This window comes from Sorex araneus, chromosome X, assembly GCF_027595985.1.
Source record: "Sorex araneus isolate mSorAra2 chromosome X, mSorAra2.pri, whole genome shotgun sequence".
Lineage (NCBI taxonomy): Eukaryota > Metazoa > Chordata > Mammalia > Eulipotyphla > Soricidae > Sorex > Sorex araneus.
This window is the reverse complement of record NC_073313.1, coordinates 235,365,765-235,382,401: the sequence shown is the minus strand read 5'-3', so window position 1 is coordinate 235,382,401 and position 16,637 is coordinate 235,365,765. Positions and strand designations below refer to the sequence as shown.

The window sequence follows — 16,637 nt, the reverse complement described above, 5'->3', positions numbered from 1 at the left end:
GTAAAGAGTCAATAGTAAGCCCTGAGAACCACAGGATATGGCCCCCCCAAAAAAAACCCAAACAGAATAATAGTATCTGATATATAAAATCAAACAATAAGGATTTCATATATATATGTATATATATATAACTACAAAAATAGACATTTAATGAAGAGATAGTGATGAAAAACTAAATGAGTGCTTGAAAGATAAATTTAATTAAATCAAAGGACAATGTACCCCAAAAACAGGAAAGAAAGAATACGTGAGAAAAAATTGAAACCTTTAAAGTAGCCAAAAATCTATAAGAAAAAAATGGAAAAGAAGAATAACTGTAAGCAATTCCTTTGAAACAGATTTTCTGAAGTTTTACCCCAAAAATCTGTTCAGTGCAAAGCAGTGTGTGAAAAGACCGTGATTATAGACAAGCAGCAGAAATATAAAAATTCCAACAATAAAAGGAAGGCATAAGCCTTTAGTTTTGTGGGAGAAGGGAGGATAAAACATCAACAACAAAGCAATATAATCAGACTGGCTGGCCCTGAAAATTCTCATTAACATATATGGATGCTAGGAGACAACAGAGAAGTGGTTTCAAAACAGTGAGGAAAATTATTTTGATCTTGAAAACAATGAAAGAGAAACATTTTTTAATGTCAAGAAGTTGTAACATTTTCTACCCATGCACATACCATTGAAAACAAATTAAATAAAATTTTCATTAAGGAAAAAGTTGTTTATAAGAAAGGATGAGTTTCTAAAAAAACTCTTAGTAGAATCTAAAAATAAAGGAAGAGATGATTCGAAATAAATATAATAAACTGAATAGTGACTTTCAAAAATTTCTTATTTATTTATTTTTTGATTTTCAAAACATTCTTACTTTAGGAAGTGATATGCATGAAACCCTATCAGTGACAGTCTTGTAAACCACAGTGCCAGAAAGGAAAAAAGGAAAAAGAGAGCCTGTCGCCTGTCATAGAGGCAGACTGTGGGACCTGGGGACAATGGTGAAAGGGAAATGGACACTAGTGAAGGAACTGGTGTGCAACATTGTATACATGAAACCAAATCATGAAAAACTTAGTAACTTTGTAATTCGTGGTGATTAAGTAAGTAAAATAAAATATATAAATTTTTTAAAAAAATTTTCTTCCTGTAGTAGAAGGGATTGCTTGTAGTTTAACACCTAACAGAATTTTAGGTGCACTTCCTTTTCCAAGTGCAATACTCTATTATGCAGTTGATGCTGGAATCTCTCTTGGAGACCCTGGCAAGCTACTGAGAGTATCTTGCCTGCATGGCAGAGCCTGGCAAGCTACCTGTGGCGTATTGGATATGCCAAAAACAGTAACAACAAGTTTCACAATGGAGACATTACTGGTGCCCGCTCGAGCAAATTGATGAGCAACGGGATGACAGTGGCAGTGATGCTGAAATAATCTTAATTATACAAGCTTTAAAAAAAATTAATTTAAACTTTAGATCCAACTTTATACAAAACAAATTTAATAACATAATATTGCAAAATGCCTGAGTGAGAAAGAACTAAAGAAATAAGAATAGCAGCTAAAGTAACCAAAGTGTTTCTAGAAAAGAAAATCAGAATTTTTTTAAAAAGACCTCAGAACACAATTAATAGGATTTATGTTTGAAAAGTGGAAATAAGAGTAGATAGTCTTTTCTTTTTCCATTTATAGGTATTTGTGGAGGGGTTGGTGGGTGGAGCACTCTCAAGTAGTACTCAGGGGTCTGTAGGCCAATCCCAGGGACACTGGGCCATCAGGTCAGATGATTATTTGCTAGAACCCAGTGATGTAGTGCTGCTTGAACTCCGTGATACAAGGTAACACTCAGTATGCTTGGGGACTTCTGAGTATGCAGGTAGTGCTGAGCCAGGTATTAAATACCAGGGATCAAACTCAGGTGCCTGTCATGTACCCCTGATCTTGAATCTTTCCAGTCCTTCCATTTATGTTTTATGACTTTTAATTTTCATTTCACCTAGAATAGTCATAACTTAAGTTATTCTAAAAACTGTTTTAGAAAGAAATGCAAAATAATATCATTTATAGGAGATGACATAGACATCTACCACTGTCCTTATGTTACCTCTAGTGAAAAGTTGTAGCCTTTCTTGATTTTTCCTATTTAAAAAAAATCAAATCACTATGAGATACACAGTTATAAAGTTGTTCATGATTGATTTTCAGCCATACATTGTTCCAACACTCAGTGTACATTTCTGGATACCAATGTCCCAGTCCATTTCTTCCTCACCCTCCCTACTGTGGACACTTTTTTTTTTTTCTTTTTGGGTCACATTGGCAATGCACAGGGGTCACTCCTGGCTCATGCACTCAGGAATTACTCCTGGCGGTGCTCGGGGGACCATATGGGATGCTGGGATTCGAACCCAGGTTGGCCACGTGCAAGGCAAACGCCCTACCCGCTGTGCTATCACTCCAGCCCCAGTGGACACTTTTAAGTGCAGTAACTTTATATATTAATACTCTGAACTTTAACACTATTGCAACTAACTAAGGTATAAAAGAATTATATCCTTCACTGATTAATTGACAAAACAAGAAAAAAACCACCTCTATAGGTACTGACATAAAAAACTATCCAGAGAACAGTGGTGCAGAGTCATGGGTAGGCACTTCTGTGCTGGTGGTGTTCAGTTACTCTGTACATTGTAACCATGTTGTAACTATGTAACCATGTTACTGAAACTATAATAACATTCTAAAAGTTAAAAATAAGTTAATAAAAAGGAAAATATGTCTATAAGTTTAAAAAATAAACTTCATAAAGGAGAGCAGATAATGAAATAATCCTACTCTTAAAAGAAACTATGTGAAAGACGGAGAAAGAGGGAGAGAGGGAATGTTTGTAAGATCCTTTTAGTGTTAAAAAAAAAACAATTTATGCAAATGGCAGGAAGATATATAAATGTTGTGAACTGCATTTTTTTTTTTTTTTTTGCTTTTTGGGTCACACCCAGCGATGCTCAGGGGTTACTCCTGGCTCTGCACTCAGGAATTACTCCTGGCGGTGCTTGGGGGACCATATGGGATGCCGGGGATCGAACCTGGGTCGGCCGCGTGCAAGGCAAACGCCCTACCCGCTGTGCTATCGCTCCGGCCCCGTGAACTGCATTTTTAATAAACAGAATTTAGAGGTTACACCTTGGTTTCTTTCAGGTCTAGGCATAGAAAATAAAAGTTTAAACTAACATTTTTGGCATCACTCTCAAAAGATTAAATTTTAATAATGTTTAAAATATTAACATACTAATTTTTCCAGCTGTTATCCAAATCTGGCAAACTTCAGACATATCAGTTAGTCTCCCTAAATAGTACTTAACTCTAAAGAAAAAAGCTGAACCAAAAAAAGAACATTTTCTACAAGGAGAAAGAAAAATTAAATGTACATCATAAAGATCAAATTGGATTTTTGGCAGAAAACGCATAAAAACTATTAATATTATTAACATTCTATTTTTACTTCAAAAATATGAAAACAAATTCAGTCACAGTCATCTCTTGAATAATTTATCTTTTTCTTACCAGGCTATTTTCTTTCCATGCTTCTGGGAATTTGGGTCTCTGTTTTTCCCTAGACACCAGAACCTGCATATCTTCAAAAGTGGGATGGTTTCCAACTTCTGTCTGAAATGCCATCTGGTATTCTGGTACAGATTCACCTGTGTTTACAAAAGAAAAAAAGTAAAATATCAATTATCAAAAAATTATAGAATAGAAGAAGTATTTCTGACATTGGTAAACAAAAAATTGTCATTTAAATTTTTAATTTCAGGTACATTAGAAAATAAAAAATGTTCTGTTTGTGTTGAATACATTACTAATAATAACTATCTACAATACTCTTTGCTAGAGTAAATATTAATAAACTGATAATTTCCATGACAGACAACTATTTCTAAATGGTTTCTAGTCTTACTAAATTTGGGGAGAAGATTATTGCATAGATGATAAATATATATTACTAAATTTGAGGGGAAAATTATTATAAACTATAATTTACATATGAAAGAATGTATCAACTCATCCCATACAATAATGTAAAATTGTAAATATTAGGAGAAAGTTCAGAATCTTGTAAAACAAACATATTTGAAAAGCAAATTAAGTGGATGTATACTCATCATGTTTCATTATATCACTGGCCTTATTTTAGTCAGCCAGATGGTATCAAATGTCACAAAAATTTTTATGACAATAAAACTGTCTGCAGAAAAATCAATACATATTTTTAAATTCCTCTTAACAAGAAGTACCTACATCAAGAATTTTGTAGTGTTGTTAACTTTTCTATTATTGCTTAATCACCTTATTCATAACAATATGCAGAATCAGCTGCTTCTGATTACTCTCTTGATTTTTACAAAATGTTACCAAATTAAACATAAGGAGCCACACTACAGACTTCTGGAGCCAACACATAGAAAACTAATGTCTAGTCGAAATTTGGGAAAAGAACACAGAAAAAATAGAGGATCTCCCCCACAAACACACACCTCTTAAAGGACAAACAGAACATAGGATAGGGAATTAACAAGTAGGTTCTACAATAAGCCCCCACAAACAGCAATTCTTGAATTTAAAAAAAAGATGTGAGGCATAATGTTCCTCACCATCAAACTGTGCTACATAGGGGTAATAATAAAAACATCATGGCATTGGAATAAAGACAGATCCACAGACCAATGGAATGGGCTGAATATCCTTACACACATCCTCAAATAAATAATCATCTAATCTTAGATAAGGGAGCAAGAAATACGAAGTGGAGCAAGGAAATTCTCTTTAATAAATGGTGCTGGCAAAGCCGGACAGCTATGTGCAGAAACTCGGGCTGAGACCTCTACCTAACACCATGCACAAAAGTCATATCAAAATGGATTAAAGACCTCAACAACAGGCCAGAATCCCATAAAGTACACTGAAGAAAAGGTTGGCAAAATCTTCCACAATATTGAAGCTAACAGTATCTTCAAAGATGAAACTTCACTGACCAAGCAAGTAGAAGCAAAGATTAGCAAATGGGGCTATCTTGTACTAAGAAATTTCTGCACCTCAAAAGAAATAATGACCAGGATACAAAGACAGCCTAGGAAATGAAAAAGAATATTCACCCAATACCCTTCTAGGAAGGGGTTATATCAAGGACATACAAGTCACTGGTTTGTTGAACTCTACAAGAAGAAAACATCCAATCCCACCAGAAAATGGGGCAATAAAATGAACAGAGACTTTCTCGAAGAAGAAATTCAAATGGCCAAAAGGCACATGGAAAAAATGCTCTTCATAACTAATCATCAGGGAGATGCAGATCAAAACAACAATGAGATATCTCACACCACAGAGACTGGCCCACATCCAAAAAAACAAAAGCGACCAGTGATGGTGTGGATGTTGGGAGAAAGAGACTCTCCTTCATTGTTGGTGGGAATGTCGACTGGTTCAGCCTTTTTGGATAACAATATGGATGTTTCCCAAAAAACTAGAAATTGAGCTCCCATTTGGCCCAGCAATACCACTTCTGGGAATATATCCTGGGGGCCCAAAACCACAGCAGAAACGTCATCTGTACTCCTGTGTTCATTGTAGCACTATTCACCATAGCCAGGATCTGTAGTGCCTGAGTGCCCGAATGGCCGAGAACAGATGAATAGATAAAGAAACTATGGCACATCTACACAGTGGAATACTATGCAGCTATCAGAAAAATGAATTCATGAAATGAATAGACATAGAGAGTATCATGCTGAGTGAAATGAGTCAGAAGAAAAAGGACAGATACAGACTGCATTCATTTATGGTATATAAAATATATATATACATATATATGTACACACACACACATATATATATATATGTACACACACAGTAGAAGAAGAATATCCATGGCCAGGGAAATCAGGGGTGAGGAAGAGTGGTCAATGGTTAGAAGTAGCCTCAAGTGTGGGGTGCGGGGAGAGCTGAGGGTAGGTAAGATAGAGAAGAGACCAGTATGACAATTATAGATGGGAATGATCATGCTGGACAAGATCTGAGGGTTAAAAGTAGGTAAGGGATATTCTGGATAACCTTTCAGTATCAATATTGCAAACCACAGTGCCCAAAATGGGGGGTGGAGAGAAAGAGAGAGAGAGGCAGGCAGTGAGTTGGGGGGGGTTGATGGCAGGGAACCTGGGGACACAGGTGCTGAGAAATGTACACTGGTGGAGAGATGGATGTTGGAATACTGAAATACAACCATGAACAGCTTGTAATGGTTCAACTGAATTGAATTGAATTGAATTGAATTGAATTGAATTGAATCATAATGATTCAATAGAAAAGTTAAAAAATAAACAAGAAGGTTCTAATCTTCACTCCATCTCTGCTTGGAAAAGTCATTCTGAGTTTTCCTGTAAGCATAATATTCATACTTACCACATCTCACACAAATGGGAAGTATATCACAAGATACATATTAAATTTTTTCATGCCACTTTGAATATTTAAAATAGTTAATACTTACTTTCCTCCACCAATATTAAAACATATTTACTTAGAACAACTACAATATATACAGCATGGCTCAATTTTTAAAATATGCTCTTTGTAAGTATGATTTTTTGGTTTGTTTTGGTTCTTGGGTCATACCTGGAGATGCTCGGCTGTTGCTTCTGAATTTTCTCTCAGGAATTACTCCTGATGATTTTCAGGGGACCTTATGAATGCTGTGATTCAAACCCAGGTCAGCCTCATGGAAGGCAAGCACCCTATACAGTATACTATCTCCCCGGTGCGTAGTTTCAATACTCTAAACGTTAAAGGAAAAAGTTGGGAAACCTTTTCCTGCAAAGGACCACTGGATATTTAAAATAATACACATAAGACGTGCAATCAGATGTGCCACAGAGGGTCCACAGACAAGAAGAATCCATGTCTGTCCTATCACGTTCCAAAGTCAGACAACATGCTTTCATGGATATTCTGTGGTCTGTGGTTGAACACTATACACCTTTGAGTTAAGCAGGGACTTTAATTTTGATCAGTGATCACCTACTTTGCCCTGTTTTGTTTTGTTTTGTGGGAGCCACACTTGGCCCTGCTCAGGATTACTTCTGGCTCTGTACAATATTGTGCAACCACCACTAGCATCCATTTCCTGAAAACTTTTTAACAAGGTCAAATTCTCTATCCATTAAATAATAACATCTTCTTTCTCTTTTCTCACATAAACCTTCTTTTGATTGAAATTCATTTTATAATTGCAAGTAATATTGAGTTGCCTTACCCTTTCAACATCTGATATTGTTCTTGATTACTTACCAGGCTAAAAGTGAGTTCTTAGAATATTTATACAAAAATGTTGCTGATGGCAGTATACTAACACTGACATAAGAATCAGAGACAAGGAACCACAGCAATAGTACAAGGAATAAATTCCTTGCCTTACACATGGCAAACCCAGGTTTGCCCTGAGACTACCTATAGTCCCTGAGCAAAGTGCCCTGAGCAGAGGCTGTGAACCAAACTGCCTTCCCCACAAAAAGAAAATTATATTCAAACATATTTCTGAAAAGAATTCTGAATTAGTGTATATTAAAAAACTATTTGATCAGAATCCAATGAACAGAAATAAAAATTTTAAAATTCCAAAAGTTTAATATTCTAATACTGTGACACTGTTACAATGGTTATTTTTTTAAAAAGAGGGGATAAAAATTCTAACTTAAGTACATTGTATTTTCAATTAACTGGACGATACATTATACAGTGTTAATTTATTCCATAAATTAAACATAAATTGTTATTAAATGCTTTTAAACACAAATTGTTTTTAAATGTTTAATTTGGGTGGAGTTTCGCAGGGGTTCTGAGGGCTTAGGATCAACCCCAGCAATACTGAACCTTGACATTCTAGTGCACATACGACAAAGCAATACTACTCAGGTCAAGTAGTGCTGATGGCCACCAAAGTCATACTTGAAGTAGGGGAAAGGGGTACAGGCAGTATTGAAGCTCAAATCTGGGAACTTGTACATGGCAAGGGATACATTCCAGTATTTTGAGCTATCTTCACTGTCCCAAAAGCTTAATGTTTATAAAACAAAAGTATTAAACTTCACTATGGTTTTTATTGAATAGTTCCATTTCATACAGTTGTTTAATGCTTTCTATCAAATCATTTTGCACACTATCTAGAAGAATGCAATACACAGACTGGTTGTTAGTCTACATTTTTCTATGACAATAGAAGAAAAAATAAACTAATTTGACTATTTCAAATAAGCTTCAATAAGCATTCACATTACAATAAGTGCTCTTTCAATGATAAGCAGGTAGGAAGGGTGAACTGGAAATGGGAAGGAAGGAAATAGAGAAAGGAGGACTTACATGTGGGAGAGAGAGAGAGAGAGAATGAGAGAATTCATAATGGGATAATTTATTGCTTCTAATTCCTTTGAATTAATCAGTAAACAATTTAAGAGTAACCTGTCAAATGCTCAGAGGGTACATAAGAAAAATGATATGAGTTAAAGGAACCAGAGACCAAACTAAACACAGTGAAAAAAATTAATATAAACAACTACGATATGCTCAGATGCAAAATTTAATTCTTTTAAAACAATTTTTTCTTCTGATTGATAGCCTTTTGTTAAAATATTACTGAACACTAGGTGGCAATGAACTAAAGGTTTATGCAAGCAAAAGCTAAGTGATCTGTTTAACAGAGACAGAAGAGAGATAACCACTTCACTCCAAAACATACATCAAATTTTAATAGCAATTCTCTTACCTGGAAAGAGATCTGTACATCTCATAAATATCTCCCAGTAGATAAGCCCAAGTGCATACATGTCTACTTGTTTCAAAGCTGATTCACAGTCCCTTAGGTTCACAGCTCCCTCTAGAACTTCTGGTGCCATATATCTGATTGTGCCAACCTGATAAAAGTGCAGAAAAATCATTTTCAAAAACAATGCAGCATATTTTAAAGGCATACAATAGATCAAGACTACATATAAATTTCATATTAATAAGTTTATTTGACCTTAAATATGTCACTGAAACTTTCTACACCTAATTTTAAAAATACCTTTTTTGAACAGCTAAACCATTATAAATCAATCTGTCCTATCGAATACTCTTCACTAATCAAGAAGGATGATGTAACCCAAGGATGTCGCTCAGTGATCCTGCACTGCAAAAAAAAAAAAAAAGAAAGAAAGAAAAGATAAATGGGGCCAGAGGAATAGTACAGTGGGTAGGGGCACTTGGCCTGCACACAACACACCCAGGTTGATTCCTAGATCCTATGTTTCCTCGAGTACCGCCAGAAGTAATCCCTGAGTCCAGAGCCAGGAGTAACCCCTAAACTTTGATGGGTGTGGTTCAAAAACCAAAAAGAAAGAAAAAAATTTAAAAAATGAGGCATACCATACTATAAAAATAAACAGAGACCAGAGAGATAGTACAGCAGGTAGGACTCTTGTCTTACACAGGATCAACCTGGGTTAGAACCCTGTTATTCCATAAGATCTCCCTAGCATCACCAGAGTGATCCCTGAGTGCAGAGCCAGGATTAAGCCTTGAGTAAGGCCATTCCTGAAAATCATACTGAAAAGCATAAAAGGGCCAGAGATATACTATACTGGGAAGGGTGCTTGCCTTGCAAGCAGCAGACCAGGGTTTGATCTCCAGCACCTCACAATGTCCCTCAAACCCAGCCAGGAGTTATTCCTAAGTGCAGAAACAGTTAATAAGCCCTGAGCACAAGTAGGTGTAGCCCCAAGTCCCAAAATAAATAAACATTAAATTTTAAGACAGTGAGAAAACCTGAAAATATGAATACCATTTCATATTTTCAAAAATCAGTAAGTACATGTACATATGCAAATAAAGACATTCATATATGAATGCAAACAAAAAGTCAGGAAGGAGATATTTCATATTTTAACAGCTATTAGAGGGTGATTACTTCATTTCAAGTTTGATAATTACCTTTTATTTGAATATCAGTACTAGGGGCTAGAGAGCTAGTACAGTGTGTAAGGCGCTTGCCTTGCATGCAGCTGACCTGGGATTCGATTCCTGGCATCCTATATAGTCCCCAGAGCACTGCCAGGAGTAATTCTTAAGTGCAGAGCCAGGAGTGAACCCCTAAGCATAACTGGGTGTGACCCAAAAACTAAAAAAAAAATCAATTCCTATGCTTGCCAAAATGTGAAGGAAAAATAGTGATTTCCATAATGTACGATGAACTTCATAAGATATCCTCTTTATGTCTTAATTTTGCAATTCCAATATACTTAAATTGACAGCACATAAAGATAATTTTCCTAAATAGTAAAGTGGATTCATTCATTTTTCTAAGCTTGTCAGGATTAATCTTTTGCATAAACTTACCTCACTTATGGCTGCATTGTCTTCTTCCCCTGGGCGCACCAATCTATTTCCAGTCAGTCTCATGGACAACCCAAAGTCACTAATCACACAGGTCCCATCATTTTTCACAAGAACATTTCTGCTGTTTAAATCTCGATGGGAAATGGCAGGTTTATAATGGTCTGTTTGGATAATTAAAATATTTATTAAACTTAAATAGTATTATTAGATATAAGACAAGCATATAGATAATTGGTTATATAAATACATAAGACTGTTACTTTTGAACCAATAATTTTCTTTCTTTAATTTTTTTTTATTTTATAAAGTAGCTCACAATATTTGATTATATTTAATATTCAAACACTTTCCCATCACCATATTTAAGATGTTTCCATCCCAAACCCCAATCCTTGGCCCAAAGCAGAACCGAAATAATATATTTTGTATTGTTTTTTTATGAAAAACTGCTAAAAATGCTACAAAAAAAGTATCCTTAGAGGAAAGAGTAAAGATTGTTGTATTTCACCCAGGGGCCATTAAGCTCTTCTATAAGAGATCACTAACATGTTGTTAAAGGTTGATCCTTGTGTGCTTTTATATATGTGTATATCTGTAAAATAATATATTTCCCTCTATGATTGGTTGCCTCCTACTTTGACTCCATCAAATGTGACACAGTACTCTAGGAGTATGGGCAGGGTGTGTCCTATGAAGTGTTGCATGGCTGCAAATGGGGCCGGGCATAGACCAATAATTTTCTAATATCAAAAAAAGACATAAGAAATCAAAATTTTAAAAAATACATAAATAAAAGGGCTGGAGCGATAGCACAGCAGGTAGGGCATTTGCCTTACATGCGGCCAACCCAGGTTCGAATCCTCCACCCCTCTTGGAGAGCCTGGCAAGCTACTGAGAGTATCTTGCTCACATGGCAGAGCCTGGCAAGCTACCCGTGGTGTATTCGATATGCCAAAAACAGTAACAAGTCTCACAATGGAGATGTTACTGGTGCCCACTCGAGCAAATTGATGACAGTGATACAGTGATATAGTGATATAAATAAAAATTTTAATGCACATTGATTAATTTCTACTATATTTTACAACAAAACTGCTGCATATATAATTAAACTTTAAACATTCAGCTACAACTACATGTTGTTGTTTCTAAATCTAAATCCATTGTTTTTCTCACTTCATTTCTATGGTATCAAAAATAGATACAGAGAACGGGTTGTTTCTTACCTGTCTCAAAAAAAGTTTAAATGAAAACTGACAGGTTCAAAAATAAGTATATGTATTTTATACTATTCTGTGACTAAAAGTTCAAACCTATGATAGAACATATCAGTTCTGTCCTTCAACCCAATTCAGTTTTTCAAATTAAACTAGAAATGAGGGGGCTGGAGTGATAGCACAGTGGGTAGGGCATTTGCCTTGCACACGGCCGACCCGGGTTCGAATCCCAGCATCCCATATGGTCCCCTGAGCACTTCCTGAGTGCAGAGCCAGGAGTAACCCCTGTGCATTGCTGGGTGTAACCCAAAAAGCAAAAACACAAACAAACAAACAAACAAAAAATATAAAAACAACTAGAAATGATTTTAAAATTGATTCTTAAATAAGAGAACAAAGGAAGCACTATTATCTCTCAGTATCATACTAAATCTGTTTACATGGGACCAGGAGTTAGTGCAGCAGTTAGGATGCGTGCCTAGTTTGTGCCTGATCCGGATTAATTCCCAGCACCTCATGGTTCCCTGAGCATCGATGGGTGCAGCACAGGGCCTTTCGTGTGGTGCTGGAGGTGTCCAGCACTGCTGAGCTGCCCAGGAATCCCAAAACCACAGAGCCTGAGCAGCTCTGTGGTTCAGGTCCTTGCACTGAACCTCCAGCTCAGCTGGCCAAGAATCGCTAGCGGGGAGGCCAAAAACAAACAAAAAACCACCCCGTTTTCTAATTTAGAAAAAAATATATATATATATATATTCATTCTATTAATTTTGTCACTAGACTATATATTCCATGAATAGGTCTTCCAAAATTCAAAGAGATTTTCACATAGCAAATTAAAAAAAAATTACTAAAAGAAATGCAACTCAAGCCCTGCATCAAAAAACATTTTATGAGTGGAAGGCTAGTACCGTGGGTAGGGTGTTTGCCTTGCACAAGGCTGACCTGGGTTCGCTCCCTGGCAACCCATATGGCCTCAGGAATCTTCCAGGAGTGAACTCGTGCACAGAACCAGAAGTAAGCCCTGGGGACAGCCCAGTTTGGCTCAAAAACCCAAAGAACAAAACAAATCATAAAGAAAGCACATATACATCCCATATCAAAGTAACCTAGAATGTTTTTTAAAAATTCTGGAGGCTGGAGTGATAGCACAGTGGGTAGGGTGTTTGCCTTGCATGTGGCCAATCCGGGTTCGATTCCCAGCATCCCATATGGTCCCCTGAGCACTGCCAGGAGTAATTCCTGAGTGCAGAGCCAGGAATAACCCCTGTGCATTGCCGGGTGTGACCCAAAAAGAAAAAAAAATTCTGTAATATATTTTCTAAAATGTAAATAACACCCAAAATAAATGAAAAAAAATGTAGTAAAGCAAATACAGTTAATATTAATTTTAATAGGCTCCCATGTAGTGTTCAGGGGACCACTTTTGGCAAAAGGAGGTTGAGAACTAGGGCCTGAGGATCTGATACTGAATGCAGTGACCTCCAGGGCCATCCTGGAAGTGCTAAGAAGCCTCCAGGGCCATATCTGGCAATGCTCAGGAAGATATGTGGCACCGGGGATTAAATTTGGGTTAGTAGCACACAAGACATGTGCCCTAAGCCCTATATTATTTCCTTAAGCACAGGAATAGAACAGTTAAAGCAACAGCGTAATCGGGAGGAAAATAGTGGCTAACAAGTTTCTTGGGTGTGGGGGAAGGGTCTGGGCCACACCCTAATGATGCTCAGGACTAACTCCTGGCTTTAGGCTCAGGGATCACTCATGGCAGTTCTTAGGGGACCATATTCAGTGCCAAGGATTCAAACCAGGCCCAGTCACATGCAAGGCAAGGACCTCAACCCCTGTACTATTGGTCTAGTTCCAGCTAACAAGTTTTATTATGAAAGAGTTCTTTCTTCTCTTTTTCCCTTCCCACTTTGTGGCTGAGGTTTATAAAACATGTACTAACATGGCCCACTCAGATCCTGAAAGATCTGCATTTCTTACTCTGCGTAAAATGTCAACTAGAGCTGATATTTATCTAAGAAAATTTAAAGACACTGTAAAGTGTTTGTTTAGTACTACCAAATCAATACCTAAAACTACCTCACACATAAGGAAAGGCTAATCATGGAAAGAATGTACAATGAGTTCGAAAGATAGCCAGAAGGGAAACAGAGTAGTATTTCAACTACACAAACTAATTAGCAATGTTCTAGTTAGGTTTAAGTGATCTGTATGTGTGTTCTTCTTTTTATTAGTTTTTTTTTATTTGGAGAGAGGGAATAAATACATCATTAGTTTTAAAAAAGCACAGGAAGAATAAAGCATAAACAAGCAGGTTCAATTTCTTATTCTGAAGCAAAAGCATGCATAATTATTGTTAATTAGCACAAAGTTTCTGTACTAAACAGCAAGCTAGATTTGAAGAAAATAAAAGGAATAGGGTTCTCTAAAAGAAAGTGAAATGATAACTTAAATTTTTGAAATATTAACCTTAGATATTTTAAAAAACAATTAGGCAAAACGTACATTTAAGTAGCAATTACAACATTATTTGGGTGTAATTCTTAAGATAAAAGCTTATTTAAATGGCAATCATTCTTTCCAGTTAATATCAGACTTGAAACTTTGCTGAATCATGCAAGAACTGAATAGGTTTAAGATGGTGTTTTAAGTTCTATGCTAAGCCAGCTCTATAAAGCAGTTTAATAATGTTTAAGAGTAAGGAAACATAGTCCAAACGGTTAATGTGCTGAAAACACTAAAGCAAGTACTTCAGGTTGCTGACATAGGCAATAGCACTAACCAATTCTGTATTCAGGAAAAGCAAGATGTCAAGATAAATGAATTGATAAATTATTCAAGAGATATTATTTATATATGAAGCAGCAGCTAAAAAAGATGATCCGAGGCATTATACAATGAAGAAAGATATTAGGTACTGATACATTATGGATTCTTTTCACTACAGAGGTCAGAGAGAACAAAAAAATGTTCTGAACGTTTTTGAAGTACATGTACAGACCTTTAAGTTTGGCTATATTTTTTGTATTTATTGCAGCATAATAAGAAACTTCTTTAAAGGATGAAAGCCTAAAAAAGTCTGAAGACAGAATTTTCACAGTAAAGTTAAATCAGAGGTAACTGTGATGTAAGGTGTATTTTGGAAGCAAGTGATAATGCAAATGTATTTTTAAAAAGATGCTTTGAACACCTAGCCAAAATGTGCATAAAGTACAAAACCTATAGTTACAGCATACATTCTCCAACTTCTACTTACTAACAGATCCCAATATTATTTGAGGTGGTGTGCTCTTTCCCCCTCTCTCCTCTCCTCCCTCCCTCCCTCCTTCCCTTCCTCCCTCCCCCACCCACCCATCTCTTTGCATCCCCTGCAGGTGAGTGTGGCAGCTAAGTATGGACCACATTCTGGGAAACAAAGCATACATTCAAGGATTATACTTTAGGAGGCAGAGGGGACAATTTCTTCTACCTTCTGTTTTTCTCCCCTGCTGACTAGAATAAAGAATGATGGATGAGGTGACCTTGAAGAGAAAAAACTTATAAATATAATAATGAAGGAAGAATACAGGAGCCAGGAACCCTAAAAACACAAAGGTGCTGCTGAGCCAATTTTAGATTCCCTCCATATATTTACATGAGAAAGTAAAAACGTTTACTTTTTTACATTTTGTTTTTTTTAAATTGAACTCACTATTATATTTCTTCCTGACAGATCTGACCAAACTTAATGCTAGTTAAAGAAGACATCACTTAAACTTTATACTAAAGACTAACCAATTTATGATAAAAAGATCCATGTGATCGGGCTGGAGAGATAGCACAGCGGGTAGGGCGTTTGCCTTGCACGCGGCCGACCGGGGTTCAAATCCCAGCATCCCATATGGTCCCCTGAGCACAGCCAGGGGTAATTCCTGAGTGCAGAGCCAGGAGTAACCCCTGTGCATTGCCAGGTGTGACCCAAAAAGCAAAAAAAAAAAAAAAAAAAAAAAAATCCATGTGCTATTAAAATAAAAGAAGCTTATTTTAAGCCTAAAATAAGTGATAATGCACTGTAGTTCATTTTCTCTCTCTCTCTTTTTTTTTTTTTGGTCACATCCGGCGATACACAGGGGTTACTCCTGGCTCTGCACTCAAGAGTTACTCCTGGCGGTGCTCAGGGGACCATATGGGATGCTGGGAATCGAACCTGGGTCAGCTGCATGCAAGACTAATGCCCTACCCGCTGTGCTATGGCTCCAGCCCCACACTGTAGTTCATTTAAGTGAGAAAAAGGAATTAAAAAAAAAAATAAAAGGCTGTTAATTTAAGTCCATACATGGACTTCAAATAGTCTATATGTCTCTAAAATCAAAAGACCAAGTTAGAGTTCGGTAGAAGTATCTCTCTGCATGCAGTATTTAGAACTTTACTCAAATTCTCAGTTAAATCTTGAAATTCTTTTCTTTACTCTTCCTATTGTACTTAAATACATTTCTCCATATCAGATCTAGCAAGTTTAGCAATAAGTCTATTCAAAACATACTTTCACTGTGAATATTTAAATACTTTCTACCACCTCCAGTGCCCCCCCCCACAAGGTGATTCATCTTCTAGTTACTGTCTTACCTCCTCGTGGTAATTCTGTATGAAGGTAAGCAAGTCCTCTAGTCACAGAATGAGCCAGACGGCAAGAGCTTACCCAATCACTTGTCTGGAGACTCAAATACTTGCACAGAGATCCCTACAGAGAGAGAAAAAACATACACATGAAAAGAGTAGTACTTATGCGAACATGCTGTGACAATAATCTTTAAAAAGATTTACATAGGTTAAGATTCCCAAAAAAGATGACACTGAGAGCACAAAGGCCTGCAGCACATGCCCTGCATGCTTGAGGCTTTGCGCTGGATCCCTGACACTGGATAGTACCAGAATACTGTCAGTGTAGCTCTGGGGGCCTCCGAGCACTGCTGCATGTAGACCTGATAGCTCTGTACAATGCCAAGATGGTAAAGCCCCAAAA

At 36.6% G+C, this 16,637-nt stretch overlaps 1 protein-coding gene across 1 annotated transcript in view; it reads right to left on the bottom strand.

The window, feature by feature from the left end:
* Positions 1-16,637, bottom strand: part of BMPR2 (bone morphogenetic protein receptor type 2) — a 175,130-nt gene that overhangs the window by 25,871 nt on the left and 132,622 nt on the right. The window contains exons 7-10 of the mRNA XM_055120119.1: positions 16,241-16,355; positions 10,413-10,573; positions 8,803-8,950; positions 3,555-3,691 (exon numbers count right to left, since the gene is read on the bottom strand). Of these exons, the coding sequence (XP_054976094.1) occupies positions 3,555-3,691; positions 8,803-8,950; positions 10,413-10,573; positions 16,241-16,355 (561 nt within the window). The remainder of the gene's footprint in view (positions 1-3,554; positions 3,692-8,802; positions 8,951-10,412; positions 10,574-16,240; positions 16,356-16,637) is intronic.